Below are 15,689 nucleotides of genomic sequence, written 5' to 3' on the forward strand. Positions count from 1 at the left end.
AACTCTAAATTGCCTGCAGTAGTGAATGTGAGTGCGATTGGTTGTCTGTGCCCTGCGACAGATTGGCGACCTGTCCAGGGTGTGCCCTGCCTCTCACCCTAAGACGGCTAGGATAGACTCCACTGTACTTAAAGGCAAAATAGGAGCGTATTGGTGAAGTTAAAACAAGCACAATTTGTTATCTTAAGCGGTGAGTCAAAGTTGTTGCTGTAATTAAAGTGATAGTTGCAAAGCCCAACAACTACTCAGTTTACTGTTGCACATGTTTTTCAGTTGACATGAAATTGTCATTTCTTTGTGAAATACTAGTGTTACATTTTAGTTGTTGAAGTTTGAATTGTGAAACAAGTTACTGTGGATTTCCAAAATATGTGCCAACTAATGTTCTTTAAAAGGAGATTTAAGCACTGGAGCGAACCTTGATAGAACTAAAACAAAATGGAAATGACATCCCAGACTCCAAATTATATGTGGAAACATTTGGGACTATAATAAGTTGAGTTTTTGTTTTTCTTCTCTCTCTCAAACTGTCTGTCCTCTGTAGGTACGAAGACAGAATGTGAAGCCAATCAATTTCAGTGTGGAAACGGTCGCTGCATCCCGTCCGTGTGGCAGTGTGACGGAGATGAGGACTGCAGCGACGGCAGCGACGAGAACTCATGTGGTGAGGAAAAACACTCAGCTGTCACACAGCAATGCCAACAACTTGAAGTGTGAAAGACTAAGACTAATGCACGTGGCCAGATTTGTTCCATTATGAATCACTGAAGTAAATGGTTTCCAAATGTCCCAGACTATAATAGATTATTATAGTCTGAATTTAAACATTCAGGTCATCAGACCTTTGCATATGTCAGGAAATGTAATTTACCTTTGCCACACACAAATTCTCATCTGTGTTCTTTGGATGAAGATCTTTTGAATATAGCTAATGCCAGATTCTGAAAACTGGCTAAAGTGTATTTAAGAAAATTCAAGTCTTACCTCTGTACACCACCACAGTGGAAATGATCGAGATAGAGTTGAAGTGCACACTCTAAACTTTAATTCAAGTAGTTGAAGAAATGTATTCCACTTAAGCTGCTATATGTCTTTGGGTGGTTATCGGCTGGTACTGAGAGGCACTGTCCAAACTACTTTACTGCATTTGGCTGAATCTGAGCTAAATGTTCTGATGCACATCAGAATTCATCCAGCTTCTCTGTACGATGCTGCACATGCCCATGCATCTCATAGACAGGCCTCGACTGTCTTTCTAATGAGGCTGTATGGTTCATATCATGCCCATTCAAAGCCTCCGCAGTGCTTACTAGTTCCAGTTATCCTTATGCTGACTGATCTTCTATTATCTCTAAAATCAATGCCATTTTGGAGCGAATCCTGCATTATCTTTTTTAGATATGCATTTTGACAAATTCTGGAAATGGCCTTATTTTGAAACTTACTGGTTTGTACCCTGTGGTGAACTGTGCTCTCGTAAGTTTTCTTTCTTTCTTTTTTCTCCTCCTTGACAGACTTGGATAATGATCTGCGTGCCTCCCAGAGAGGGTTCCTCTCTTGACTGCATGTTCTGAAGGAATTTTTATTGGGGCAAAAGGGATATTTTCAGAATGTACCAACTCTGTAGACTATAAAAGATGAATGTGGGTTTCTGGCTCTGAAAAGCCATTTGTTGTAGGACAGACTTTTTAGTTTTCTAATGACCAGCAAGCACTGGACATTTATAGAAATCTTTGAAACTGACCTCGGCTCCCTTGCTCTGACCTTGATGAATGCTTTGCTGTCCTGAGTCCTTATTTCCAAGTTTGATGAGATCATTTTGTAAATTAGTCCTTGGTGGACTCAAAGGTTTCAAACACAAAGATTGCAAATGTGCTCAACTTGAGATTTTACAGCACGACTTTGTGAACAAAAGGATCGGTGACGTCGAGTGGTTACATTCATCACATCACCCGCACTCTTTCGGAGACACTTTCTGAGAGTGCTGCAGCCTGTAGCTGGGTTGGTTCTGTGCTTAGATCGCATTAACACAGGTTACATTTATACCTGCACACTTGTCTGTATTCTTGTTGTTATGAGTGAAGCTGAGCTGCTAATGTTAGACTTGGAGCTCATTGATCTTTCACCGTTAACTTTACTAAGAACTTTTAACTGATTAAGTCAGAGCTGTGAAAATGAGATGTGTCGTAAACACTGAGAATCCTGGTTAATAGAGTAGTGAACAAGTGACTTCCTTCCAGTGATCAGTAATAGTTTACACTGGATATTGCTACCAAATAGACCCATCAGTAGTTGAGGTCTCAGTCTCTGGAATGTGTAACTACATTCCTGGGATGCTACCTGCCCAGTGTGGGGTATGTGTCCAAGAAGCTTCAGAGTCAATCATCAAATTGGCTCAAACTTTGACCATTAAAGAGTCAAAACAGGTTTTCTGCATCTTAAGTTTTAAATCTATTGTGCTGACATACAGAGCTTGGAATTGCAGCTGTCCAGATATTTCTGGAGTTAAATATATCAAATCTTTCAAATCACCAATGAAGTGATTGTGTTGGTAACACTTAGTCTGCCAGGCTCCAGTTATACAAGGGTCTTACTTTCTGCTGTAGAGCTATGGTTATTGAGAAATGTGTAAAAATATACTTGGTGACATGTTCCTTTATCACTGAACACGTGGGAGTTTATTTTGACCCACTCCCACATGCCATCCTGCTCATGGAAGGATGAATTGGTGGCCTAAATGTCACCACCTCAGTTCACTTCTGTGGCAACACAACAAAACTGATTCTGGATTTGGTTGGCGTACAGATTATGTCACAGTCCCATCAGAAATGTAAACATGTGAAGTTAACATAATCCATCAAATGCATTACATGGGTGAGGAGTGAAACTAATAAGCCAGAATAAATTTGTTGGTCCCACAGTCAGGTCAGCATTAGCGTGGAACCGGGGAAGGAAGTAAATGATTAGAATTGCTCTTTTTGTGCTCATTTCATTATTGACTCTTATTCATGAAAGTAGGACCAAACTTCAATTTTACTTAGTTTTGAGGTGTGAACATATGTGACTTTTTTTTTAACTACTCCAAAGACGCTTGTCCTCAATACAGACCACAGACAGTGTAACAGTCAAAAATCAGATGGATTAACAAACTGATTTTTATTTGTGTCATCAGTTTAATGAGAATGTCTCTTCCTTACTTGCTCACCTCCTGAAAACCCTCAGCGTCAATGTTTGCCTGGAGCTTGTCTGCACTGCTCTGTGGATCAGTTGCCATTTATGTCTCTCTTGCTGTAACTGGGCTGGAAACTAATTATTTACACCGTTTGTGGCCTTTTGGAGTGTGGGCGACTGAACGACAGTCCCCCTTGCTTGCAATTAAACGACTTTTCCTGCCAATGTGAACAACATGTAAATTAAGCAGGAAATGGAGTCTGAGCTGTCTGTAAAGGTCAGCTCACAGGGTGCCAGATTTGAATTGATTTTGTATTTACAAAACCTGTTAGAACAGGTACTAAAATTCTTAGTTTTGCACTAATTTTTTCTTCTTTTTATGCTTGGCTGCAAGGGACACACTATATATTAAGATTATATTTTTTATTACACCTGCTGATTACTGCTTATCCCATCAATTTATTATGTGCATTTTGTGTTTAAAAAAAAAAAAAAAAAAAAAAAAAAAATCCCTCAAAATTGCCTTTTACTCCTCAGCCATAAAGACAGTCACCATGCTAGATGGGTAGGCAGGCATCCATGGTGCCCGCCTACCCATCTAGCATGGTGACGAAGTTTGAAAGTAAGAACTTGAGTAAAGTGACGTATGAGGTTCAAATTGATCCACCAATATTTAAGTCATAAAAGGACCTGACGAATGCTGCACACATTTTGTCTGTGATGCAGATAAATGCATTCGAATCACATTGTCCTCTTCTTTCGTATCCTTCACTGAGTTTTAAGAGTGGAGTTGATGGGTTATTCTCCTTAACATTTGCACACATGAATATAATCTCATGACATTCAGAACCTGCCATGTTGGCTCAGTCCCCATCAGGAGCTTTGCTAGGTTCCCTTGGGACATGATGACCTGGTGATGTCAAGGTGGCACATAGAGAAGAGCTAAATATAGTTACAGCTGTGTGTGTCTCCTATACTTTCATCTATCTGGGTCATGTGATGGTGCTAGGAGGGAGAAAAGAACAAGGGATGATGGGAGAGGAGGTAGGGCTTTGCTGTCAATTGAAATTATGGCTTCCAACAATTATTAAAAACAAGATAATTGAGATGGAACGATTATATTGCTCCTTTTTAAGAGCGTGTAGGTTTATCAGTACACAGTACTGTGCTTTAGCACTCTCGAAATGGCCATACTTAATTCCCAACAATGTTTTGCAGGATTTCCTGATGGCCAATTTTAATTAGACTGGGAACTCTATTTCAAACGGGTTTTGGAAGTGTACACTATACACAGCATCGAGTGACTGCAGGGAAGATTTGGAGTTTTACTTATAGCCAGTTAGAACAGAAGCAGATGACTGGTTTTGCGAACAGTGATGGTGAACTGAAAACTAAAAATTAGTTGTATTCCTTCACGCTCTCTCAGCTGCTGACGTGTTGTTGTATTTGAGTCTCAGACTGTTATTCTCTCTGGGAGATCAGAGCTGTTTTACTTTCAGCCCAGACTGAACTGAGGCTCACTGATGCGTGAAAGATGAGAATCCAGATTTAATTAATAAAAGAAGAGTTTGGTAATGAGTCCCACTGTGGCTGGCTGTTGTCATGAGCTTCAAATTGGAGTTGGTTCTGAAGTCTGTATTTGTATTCTGGTCAGATGGTGAAGAGGGCTGAAGTGTGTTCTTGAGCCTCCAGTAGAGATGCTAGTGTTGGAGTTTGTTGTTTCACAAGTTTTCTTGGAAACCTTTCTGTGTCTTCTCTACCGACATGAGAAATTAACATCTTTCCACATTTCTAGTCGTTCCTATCAGATTCTTTGAAACTTTGGTTTGGTTGAGATTCATCAATCCAACATAGCCTGGAGACTGCACTTGCATAAAGGTGTATTTTCCTTTTTAATGTGAGAGTGTTACTGAGAATAATTTAAAGGTTGTGTTATTAAGATAAGAACTTTTATTAGTCCCACACGTGTTTTGTCACAGCAGGAAGTGGACAGTGCAAAAGTTATGAGGCAAAAATTAGAATACAATAAGAATAAATACAGTACACAACTGTACAGAATAGAATAAAATACTATATACAATAAAATAAATATACAATAAGATAAAAAATAGAATACATACTATATACAACTGAGTAAAAATACAACGATGACAGAAAGTCAAAGGTGTAACCACATAATTAACATGGCAAAAGGACAAGTAAACTATTATACTCCAGACTTTAAGTGACATTCTAGGAACAATATTCTCCTTCCAAAGGGAGTATGTGATCTTTTAGTTTGTCTGTTTGCAGTCTAGCTTAAACACTGGAAGCTACACCAACATTTTCAAATACTGTGATGTAGAGGCTAATAACAAAATGGCCGACCTAGGTACTAATGTCCCACAAGGCCTAAGCATTTGACCTTGAAATTCACTGTTTGCAGCCAAGGTCAAAATTGAATGCCCAGCTTATGGTACCCAAAGATTTCAGCTAGTTCTGCTCCAATCATGAGTAAAGAAAATTCACCCTTTTGGTATGTAATGCTTCAGTCAAGGGTCAGGGTCACACGAATTGGGGAGGAAGTGGATATTTTCAAAACCTCTTAAAGAAATATTAGTTATTTGGGAGATAATGAGCTCAAACGAAGATCGAAAAACATTTTTATACGTGTTATGGCGTCCCCATTAATGACACCTGCATCGTTTTCATAGAGCATTTGTGCCAATGCCAGAGTCTTTGTCATTCTAATTTCCATATTAACAATGCTAACAACGTAAGAAATCATTTTATTATAACCCTCGCCCTTTGGGTGGAGTTGCACTCTGAGTGCTCTTATGCATATACTGTTTGTAGAAGTTGACCGACCTGTAAATTATTACCTAATTACTACCTAGTTTTGTAAACCTTATGTTTATATGGTCTTTAAAATGGGGGAAGCTCATGGCTTTAAATGGTTTTAGCACTTTATTGATATTAATGGAGAATAAAATAAGTGTAAAAGATGGAAACCTGAGGCAGGGCAATAATTTCAAAGGAATGAACCACCAAGCCAGTCGTTCACAACCATTTATGGGCTTTGGGCATTCATGGTTCTTTGGCTATAGCACGCATTTATTGTGCTTGGCTGTCTTCAAACACAAGTGAACTAATGTAGTTTCTAGTTGGACCATGAAGATTTGGGTTTAAACATGTGTCAGGTGGGGGCATGTAGCTTCAGCATAGCCTTGCATCACTGTAGTCTAAAAAACAGCAGTGCTTGAAATGTCAAAATGTTTGTGGTGCAATAAATCTGTAAAGCTAAAGCAGTGTGAGAGCTGCTGATCTTCCTTTTCATGACTGTCACTGATATGTTCTGTTTGAAGGGTTGTGAGGTCCCAGAACAGACCTACAACCAAATAAAAATTACACTTTATTTTTGTCTTCAGCCCCCCTTTGATGGAAGGTGAGCGAGACACTCGAACCTCCCGAGGACCGTATCGACTGCATTCCTTATGCAAATGTAGTGTTTGAATCTCGCTTAATCAGAACAGGTTGTAAACTGGTGACCTTTTCACAGGAGAGGAGCAAAAATGAATTCATATTCATGAAGTGCGCCAGTATGGATTTGATCTTTCCCTTGATATTATGTGTTGTTCTTTGTATAATGTGAGACATTTCATTCAAACAGTGATTTCATTTTCTCTCCCATGTTTCAGTTAAAAAGACTTGTGCGGAGTCGGACTTTGTGTGTGACAATGGGCAGTGTGTCCCGAAGCGGTGGCACTGCGATGGGGAGCCAGACTGTGAAGACGGTTCTGATGAGAGCTTGGACATCTGCCGTAAGTAGATGGTTTTTGATGAACGCTGCGCTAAAGTAAATATGAATCTTTCGGTCAGAATTTAGTTTTGAACCTGTAAGCTGTTAAAGTGGAACCTTTCAGTTTGTAAGAATGTAATTGTCTAAATGCCTGATTATCTCATTAGATCAACCTTACTTTATTGTAAATTTCACAATGCAATCAATATGAAATGTAACCAACTTTAACGTGGCAGTGGTCATTTCAGTGTGCTGTTCAGTCTGCAACCCCATGTAAATCTTTTAAGAAAATCTAGGCTTGGCTGTAACAGAAACAGGAAGGGGATGGTGCTTTCAGTTTTCCCCAGCAGTTAAGAGTACGGTTATTATAAGACCAATGGGGCAAAGAATTGGTCTTGGGCTAAATAATCAGCCTCGATCGCACACAGTGAGAGCCCCAGAACTGAAGTCTTTTTAGTGCTGAGTAAAAGGTTTGCATGCTGCAAGATTGATTATTGTTCCTGCTGTATCTGCCGCTGGAGAGGACACTGCTGTATGCAGGTCGGTTACTCCTGTTAATTTATAAATTACTTGGAGGAAAATGGGTTCATTCACAGGTTTGCACAGCAGCCATCACACAGATTAAGATTAACGACAAGGAACAATATCATGAACATTAACGTGTGAAACCTGAGCTTGTATACACATCTCTCTCAGGAGGTCAAGCAGCATGAGATACTTTAATTCTGTGAAAGATACAAACAGCAGTGGAAACTGTAGGTTCAGCCCCAAAAAAACTGAGGATAAACTGACCTAAAAATTGTTTGTCCAGCCTTCTTTGGCTCACATCCTTGTGACTGGCTCACATCAGCCACAAGGATGTAGGCCACCACAGACAGGTCGGCCTTCCTCCCATGGGGTCGTGGCAGACACAAGCACGCATCACACTTGTAGCAAGCAAGCAAAACGTTATTTTATACCACATTTTAGTTGAGGTGGAAGTCCATTGTCACCCCAAAAAGCAAAAGTTGCACTATATGAATTATGGAAAACAGAATTGATAAGTGTAATAAGCTGAATTAATAATAGAATCATAACCAGTGATGATATAAAGGCAACAATAGACCGATAAAAATGACACACAATGATTTCAAAAACCCAAATTTGATGTAAATGTGATGGCTCGTCTGACTTGTGTGGTTTTAAACGCTAGTCTTCAAATGTGTTATCAGTCTGTTGCTCCAGCAGCTTGGTGCATGAAAGCTAAAGCTGCTTCCCCATAACTGGTAGTGACTGGGATCCCAGACCATGCATTAAAAACAGTGAAAATATGAAATGAATTCTAAGATTAGAGTTGACAGTTGAAGCACACACGATCAAATGTCTATGCATGTTAGTTTGCATGTTTGGTTTGCTGCCTGGTACAGTATTAGGTTTACATTGACTCGAGAAGCAGCTGCTGCTGGTCCTGTAATGCCCATTTGAGACCCACCTTTTACAGTATTAAAAGCATGCTTGCAGCCTGGTACAGAAACTCTTTTTGGGGAGAACTTGTCACTGAACTGGCCGTTCGTCGTCATTTGTGCGTCTTGGTGCATTTTAATTTCTTAAAGTGACCAATGGCTTGATGTGGTTGGTGAAGTTTGTGCTTCAGTTGTAATGAGTTAAATGGATTTAAAAGTTTTTTACTCTGCACTAATTAGCTGGTTTAAGATTTCATGGATGTGGCTTGTTGAAGCACTGATAGCATTTGCTGATAACAGTCCACACACTTTTCCATAAATGGTCACTTCTAGGCCCCAAAAACCAACACAATGGAAGTTCAAAAGTACTAATTAAAAAAATAAAATAAAATTCTTGGCCTAAATTTAATGAAATTGAATTTGCACACTGAAATGTATTCAAATAGTGCAGCGAGATGTTCCCGATGCAGAGCTTTCTACAGATTTTAACTGGTGTAAGTTTCATACCTGCCCTTTGTGGGAAGCTAAAACTGTGGCTGAACTTGTATTTTCAAGCACAGTTGCCTTTACTCATGCTAGAGCACATTTATAAACTTTAATAAGCTTTCCATGAGGTCAGACTGGGTTTTTTTTTTTTTTTTTTAAGCTCAAAGTGAATGGTAGTCTCCCTGCTGTTCATAACAGACGCTCATGCTGCTGCAGAAATTCAGCGAGGTACTTGAAAGCAGTGAGGGAAGAGTCCCCCCCCCCCCCCCCCACAAGCAGTACTGTCAAATAAGTTGTTTAAATGGGAAAGCTGCTGTGCTTTAAATATTGTGTGATATGAGGTCTCACCAAGGTGCTTGTTGAAATCAGAGATGACTCATGATGATGATCTTCAATGAATCACTTCTGTGTGCTGCCTCCACTGTGCTGCGTTAATGACAAATGGACTTTGGTGTCTCCTCAGGTGTATAGATAAACATCAGAGTGGAGATGAAAGTGGTTTCACTGCAGCTTTAAAATCTTGATTGCAGATGATAAAAATGCAGAAAGTATAGCTCATGAATGCTGCTGTAAAAGAATACTGAAACTCTGGTCTGGCACACATCAACACCCTTCCTTTGTTGTTTTTAAAGCAGAAAATCAAACTACGTTTTAGTCCTAAAGTCCCTGAAGAATTCCTATTATGTCATTTCTGTGACCTAGAACTCGACTTGCATGGCAGTGAAGGTTGGAAGGAACAGTTTTGTTGTGGGGGTTTAAATTATTGCAATAAATGGACTAAAATAATGACTTTACAGTTAGACAGTTTCAAACTTGTTACAGACATGACTTTCAGCATTATTTGGGGGAACACGAGCAAATGGTTAATGTTACAATTATAGAACCAGGCACTAAATTTAACTTGGAACACGGGGGTGTCAACACTTTTATCAGTGTTTGGAGTGAGATTTGCTGGGGCAGCAGAGCATCTCAGGTGTCTGACAGGGTTGCGCACCAGCTCTGAGTTTTCACAATGAGCAGTCGTGTGTCTGGTATAGTCCCTTTCCTCCCACTGCAGTATTTCAACTCAGCAGGTTCAGTGCACAAACCTGAAAACGATACGAAAGTAACAACCAGCAGAAAAGCAACATCTTAGAGTTGGGGCCAATCCTTTCTGCACTCCTGTGAGGGGATGTTTGGTGCTTTCTGCCAAAACATGAGCGGGACCCGTTGGGGAGTCGTTTCAGCAGCAGTTGTTCCAAGCCGTTGGCTGTTAGGTGTTGCTGAGGCTACAACAGAATTCCTACAGTTAGAAAGACAAAGTGGGTGAAGTGAAAACAAAGACTTTTAGGCCTATAAAATGGAGAGAAACTCCACTGTAAAGTCGTCAGTGAAATGAATGAAAAGGAATTAAATCTCTAATTCATCCCCCTGTGCATCAGTTCAAACATTGAAATAACTTTGTATAATACAACCACTGTTAAACAAGACTTGGCTGACCACCTGCTGTTATCCATTCAGTAACTGCAAATCAGTGTATGGCTTCCCAGATGGGACAAATGAGAACTAGAATGTCTTGGAATACTAAGCAGCCAGGTCGCGTTGTTGGATTGAAGACAAACCCTTCTCTGTGTATTTGACAATAAACACGTCTTATTGCCTGCGCACCACATTTTGACTCAGTGTAAAGCTGATCATGTTGAATGTGACAAAGTAATGATTAGACTAGTTTGGACAGTTGTGAGGTTTCAGTGTTCTGGCTAAAGCAGACTAATGTTGGAGTAACAAGGTTCTTTTTACTTAACTGCCAACTGTAGTGAAGCAAGTTGACATGGCTGAAAAGATCCAACAGTAGTTGTGTTTTTCCTTTCAGTCGCTCCACTATTTGTTTTCGCCCGTGACGTTCAGTCAGAAGGCAGAAGCCTGATGGATGCTGGTTTGAACACCTGTTGGGAAGCTTTTGTTACTTATAGTAACACAGCATGCTGTGGTGACACCATTAAATATAATTTGACTTCAGCTGAATCTTGTCAGCTCCACACGCCGACGTAGGTTTCAGGTGCAAGAAAAGGAGAATATGGTGACTGTAAATGACAGCAGGATGCAGCAGTCGAAAGACTCAGTAAGGGGAAAAAATAACTTGCTGTTTTCTTTCACTGTATTTATCCTCAGCCTGTTTAGTTTTGGCCTAAGGAAAAGCAAATGCATAAGTGATGTCATCTTAAAGACCTTTGTTACACTTTGATTTTGTTATTTGGTAAAATAATTAAGTTGAACTTTGTTTTTGGGTTGGGTTTTTGTTTTGTTTTTTTAACCCATAAAATGATTCGGGGACTTCATATTTTAGCGCTGGTAATGAATTTGTACCAGATGTATACAAATGCCCGTAACAATGTATTAGATTGGACCACAAGTGGAAAAAGTAGTTATAGGTCACCAATTTTTAAAAGTATCAATACTCAACAGTAAAAACTGACACTGGACATTATTTTACTGTTAATACAAGAGCACGAAACCCCATTAGGGGCTCCAAAGGACACGAAGGGCCAGTCAGGCAAAACGCTAAAATAATGGGGGCGCAAACAAGGTTGGTGAGCTGCAGGTTAACACTCCTGTTATGTTGCAGGTCAGATTGACCCAGAACAGAAGAGATGTCACATGTCATCTGCATCACTACAGAAAATGAAACTAATCATAATTATAAAAGAAAATTGTAAAATCAATGCCAGTGTTTCTGACACTTTTCGATGAGTAAATTTCTCCCGGGTCAAATTAACCCAGAAGCATAACTCGTGTTCCTGGAAACCAACATAACAGGAGGGTTAGGAGTATTTGGGAGTGCTTTCAGAACTCAACCGCTCCTGTCAAAAAGCAGCTCTCATAAAGTTGTGCGTATGTAAAAAGTGTGTCTGTCCATCCACTAGCTTGGTTACAAAATGCAATTACAAATGCAACATACGCAGCACATACGTAGGCCATCAAGCAAATGTTAGAGGTCTGTATTGCAACATTATCAAGGTTTGAGCACAAAACAATGGAATAGAAAATATTTATGAATGGGAACTTGTATATAACTGGTGTTTAAAAATTCACATTCATAGATATTATTTATAATCAGAGGTGTTGTTTGTGTATTTATGAACATTAACTGACGAGTTGTTAGAGAAGCTTGAAGTGGTGAGACTCTCTACTGTAGTAACACATTTGAGGAGAATAACAACCCCAGGATAAACGGGAATGTTGGCAGGTGAGAGTATGGTCCGGTGGGTTGGAGGAGCCACATTCCCAAGTTTAAGAACAAAGTAACTTTCAGTTGCCATTTAACTGCCCCCCCCTTTTTTTTTTTTTTTTTTTTTTTTTTTTCACCCCTGATTGAAGTCATGAAACTCATCTAAGTGTTTTTCTCTGAAATCAGCTTGAGCTTTTGTACGGTTTATGCTCTACAAAAGCTTGTAGTGCATGTCTCACTTTTCACTTGGAAAAGTGTCTCGGTCAACTGAAGGTCTTGACAGGGATATCAGTTTGCAGTCTGTGTGAGAAGTTCCAGTCATAACTACAGTGGTGTACGTGCCAGTCAACACTGCTACTGTAGCATTTATCGCTGTACTGTTTGACCAGCTGTTGCTCATGACTTTACAGCAGGCAACAGAGTGACGTCGTCTGAGTGGCTACATGCCTGTTTTTCCTTCACATTTGCATGAAGGACTTTTGTACTGCAGTTGCATTTCTGGAAATTATTTCAGTTTATTTCCCTGTACAAAAACACTTGAGACCTCTTGGTAAACAGAACTTGCAGAACAGGCGTAGTTTCACTATGTGGATCTTGGCAGGATTCTTCCATGTTTGCTTTGTCTCAAGTGTCAGTTTTATGTGGCTAATGAGAGAAATTTAAATTGGTGTAAACTCGAGGCTTGGAAAGTGTTCATGATTGGAAGTAGCATTAAATAAGATTAATAATTTAAAGCTTGCTTCCTTGAAACAGTGTTAACATGTATTTAATCTTGTGGTATAATTGTTATACCAGTCTCAATTCCATTTTAGATTCTACGTAATTGGTTACTGGGAGCACTTATCAGTGTATTGAGGAGAAACTGCATGTGTATGTTAGCTTGGAGGGGCTCAGAGCTACGTTCAAAATCAGTAAAGACAAATGGACGACACAGAGCTGGTCTTTGGTCTTTGATTTAATCACAGAATCAAGTCAAAGATTAAGCCAACAGCTGTGTTTTTGTGTACATGAGTGTTTCAGTTCAAGATTTTTCTTTCCTCAGAAGATTCCACAAAAAGTCCAGTTGGATTCAAAACAACAGTTTGGTTTTTCATAGTTCAGACTTTACAGAGTTAATAAAATATGAAGAATTTTCAGGAAAAGGTAATGGAGGTTTTACCTGGAGGCAGTGATTTGCCATGAAGGTTAGAAGGAAGGGTCCAAATGGAGTTTCTTTCAAAGCCAGCTTCACTGTGGAAACATCACTAGTTTATATAGACAAATGATTTATTTATTTTTATTTCTAGTCTAAAGGGAGATGAATGAGCCTTTGTAAGCCCCTATAAAGGCCTCCTTAGGCAAAAATGTTAATGAGAAATGTTAATGTCATTTGCTGTGAAACTACCATAATCTTAAAATGCCATAATACAAATTTTATTCAGCTCAATTGTAGTTTGTTGGAATTTACCAACTGCTAACTCAAATTTGACTTCAGTCACTTCATTGTTGTATACCTTGCTAGTACCTGGTTGGATAGGGATGGGAATAGAGAAGCAGTTCTCTACAAGAACTAGTTCCCAGTGGTGCAAGTAGTTAAATTTCTTGAGTTTCGGCTTCATCGTGTGTCGTGCATCGTGTAGTATACGTGGGGTAACGAGAAGCAATTAACACCTCACGACCAGCTTCCGATCATCAATCGCTTCGTCGTAAGAAAATCAAACCTGTTTGAAATCCTGTTGGCCATCGTGAGGGTGTCACCGCAGCCTGTCACACCACGCATGAGCAAACACAGAAATGAAAGTGAAGACGGAGTAGCACAACAGTGCAGCGTGTGATCTGGACACAAGTGATGAAAGCACAACTTGTAGAGCTTGCCAAAGTTCTACAAGTTGTGCTTTCATCACTGTTGTGCTGCTCAGTCTTCACTTTAATTTCTGTATTTGCTCATCTGAGCCTTTTCGATGTGGCCTCACAAAATTATCACGACCGCAACAACCGTGAAAATAGTTGGATGGACATTGCTGCTCAATCACAGCTGCCTAATCAATGTTTTTCATTAGCAATTTAGCAAAGTTGATGGTAGTGGTGTGTCTGTGTCACTCAGAGCGAGAGACAGATTTTGTTATAACCTTCATGTTATGGACGCACAGTGTGAGCACTGAGGTCGCATCAGAGCATCGGGCCGTATAGTGTGAGACCCTGCATCGTGAATTAGGAACTTCTAACCCCTGCGAGTCAATCGTACAGTTTGAGCAGGAGCTGAATAACGCGACTAAAAAAATCGCAGTGTTTGCCCAGCTGTAGTTGGCTTGCCTATCGATTCTGCTTATTGGTTCCACTTCCACCGCAATCAGCTGATTTCAATTCATGTGTCTAAGTGGGGAAAATAATGGCACAGTTTATAGCATGGACAAGAGCGTGGTGCATCCAGGACAGAAACAACTGCATTATTCTGCTAACACAATTTCAGCTATTTGCAAGCATCTGCACAGCCAGCCAGCATGCTAAAGTTAAGCTAGCCAAGAAAACAGTGAATGCTAACCCCAGCCCAGCAGCCACATTCTGAACTTAAACGGGTAACAAAATCCCAGCATATCATCTGAAAGGCTCAGGTCAGCCTGTCTGGCACCAACAAGCATGCCATTCAGTGAAATAACCATTCTGATGCAGACATCAAACCAGCCTGCTCAAGTACTTTGTGTGCGCGTGCAGTGTACAGACTATGCAGAAACTTGTACTCTACTGATTAATGGCTGAACTGGAACTTTTCACCCTGTATTCTTAAGAGTGAAGAGGAGACTGCAAAATCAACTAGTCAGTGATGGGGATAAGTGTTAGTGCACACACTGGCTCCTGTGCACTGTGTGTGCAGTGTGCAGCTGAGAGACCAAACTGGGTTCAGAATTATGTCAGTATATCACCAGCCTGGCTTATCACCCAAACTACAATTCTCATAGTCAATAATTCATACATCTGTGGGAGTCACTCTTCTATTCACCTTCATCTGCTGCTCCACCGAGCAGCTCTTATCACTGCACAGCCAGTTTTATGTGCATGCTGCTTATCTCCAGTGTGAGATGAAGGGATAAGAAGCGAACTTGATCTTGGAGCTGAAATTTTATGGAAGAAAGTATTGTTAGGGGAATATGTACCCTGGGGGAGGAAAAAGGGGCTTCCTGATAGTTCAGTAGAATTCTGAGTCGCATTTCTGGAGATGGAATTTAACCCCTTTTCTGGCCATAAAGGGGATCGTATTGTATTAGTAGCTGGCTTTTAAAATAAAGTACATGATCAAGAAAGTTGACAATGCTAAAACAAAACCGAAGACAATGGAAAAGATGATGTACATTCTGACAGATTAACCTGGAAAATATTTGCACCGTAAACATGAAAGGAATCTCAACACTGTTGTATAAATAGGATTTTGCTGCATCAAAGCTGTTGCTGTTCCAGCTAAATGGATTATCTAACAGCTTGCAATTGTATGGTTCTTGAGGTGTTGTGAACATCTGACTTTGTTTTCAGTCACACCTCAGTGCAGCATAACGTTGCCCCGAGCCCTCCAGCTCTCACAAAATGTCAGTTACTGTCATTGGGGCCGCCACGAATGAACCTAAAAGGTAAC

General features: G+C 40.0%; 1 protein-coding gene across 1 annotated transcript in view; it reads left to right on the plus strand.

The window, feature by feature from the left end:
• vldlr (very low density lipoprotein receptor) overlaps positions 1-15,689 on the plus strand; it is a 64,701-nt gene that overhangs the window by 12,609 nt on the left and 36,403 nt on the right. Inside the window, exons 2-3 of the mRNA XM_082540400.1 lie at positions 545-664; positions 6,849-6,971. Coding sequence (XP_082396526.1) covers positions 545-664; positions 6,849-6,971 — 243 coding nt within the window. The remainder of the gene's footprint in view (positions 1-544; positions 665-6,848; positions 6,972-15,689) is intronic.

This window comes from Aulonocara stuartgranti (genome assembly GCF_965226115.1).
Source record: "Aulonocara stuartgranti genome assembly, chromosome: 7".
NCBI classification, from domain to species: domain Eukaryota; kingdom Metazoa; phylum Chordata; class Actinopteri; order Cichliformes; family Cichlidae; genus Aulonocara; species Aulonocara stuartgranti.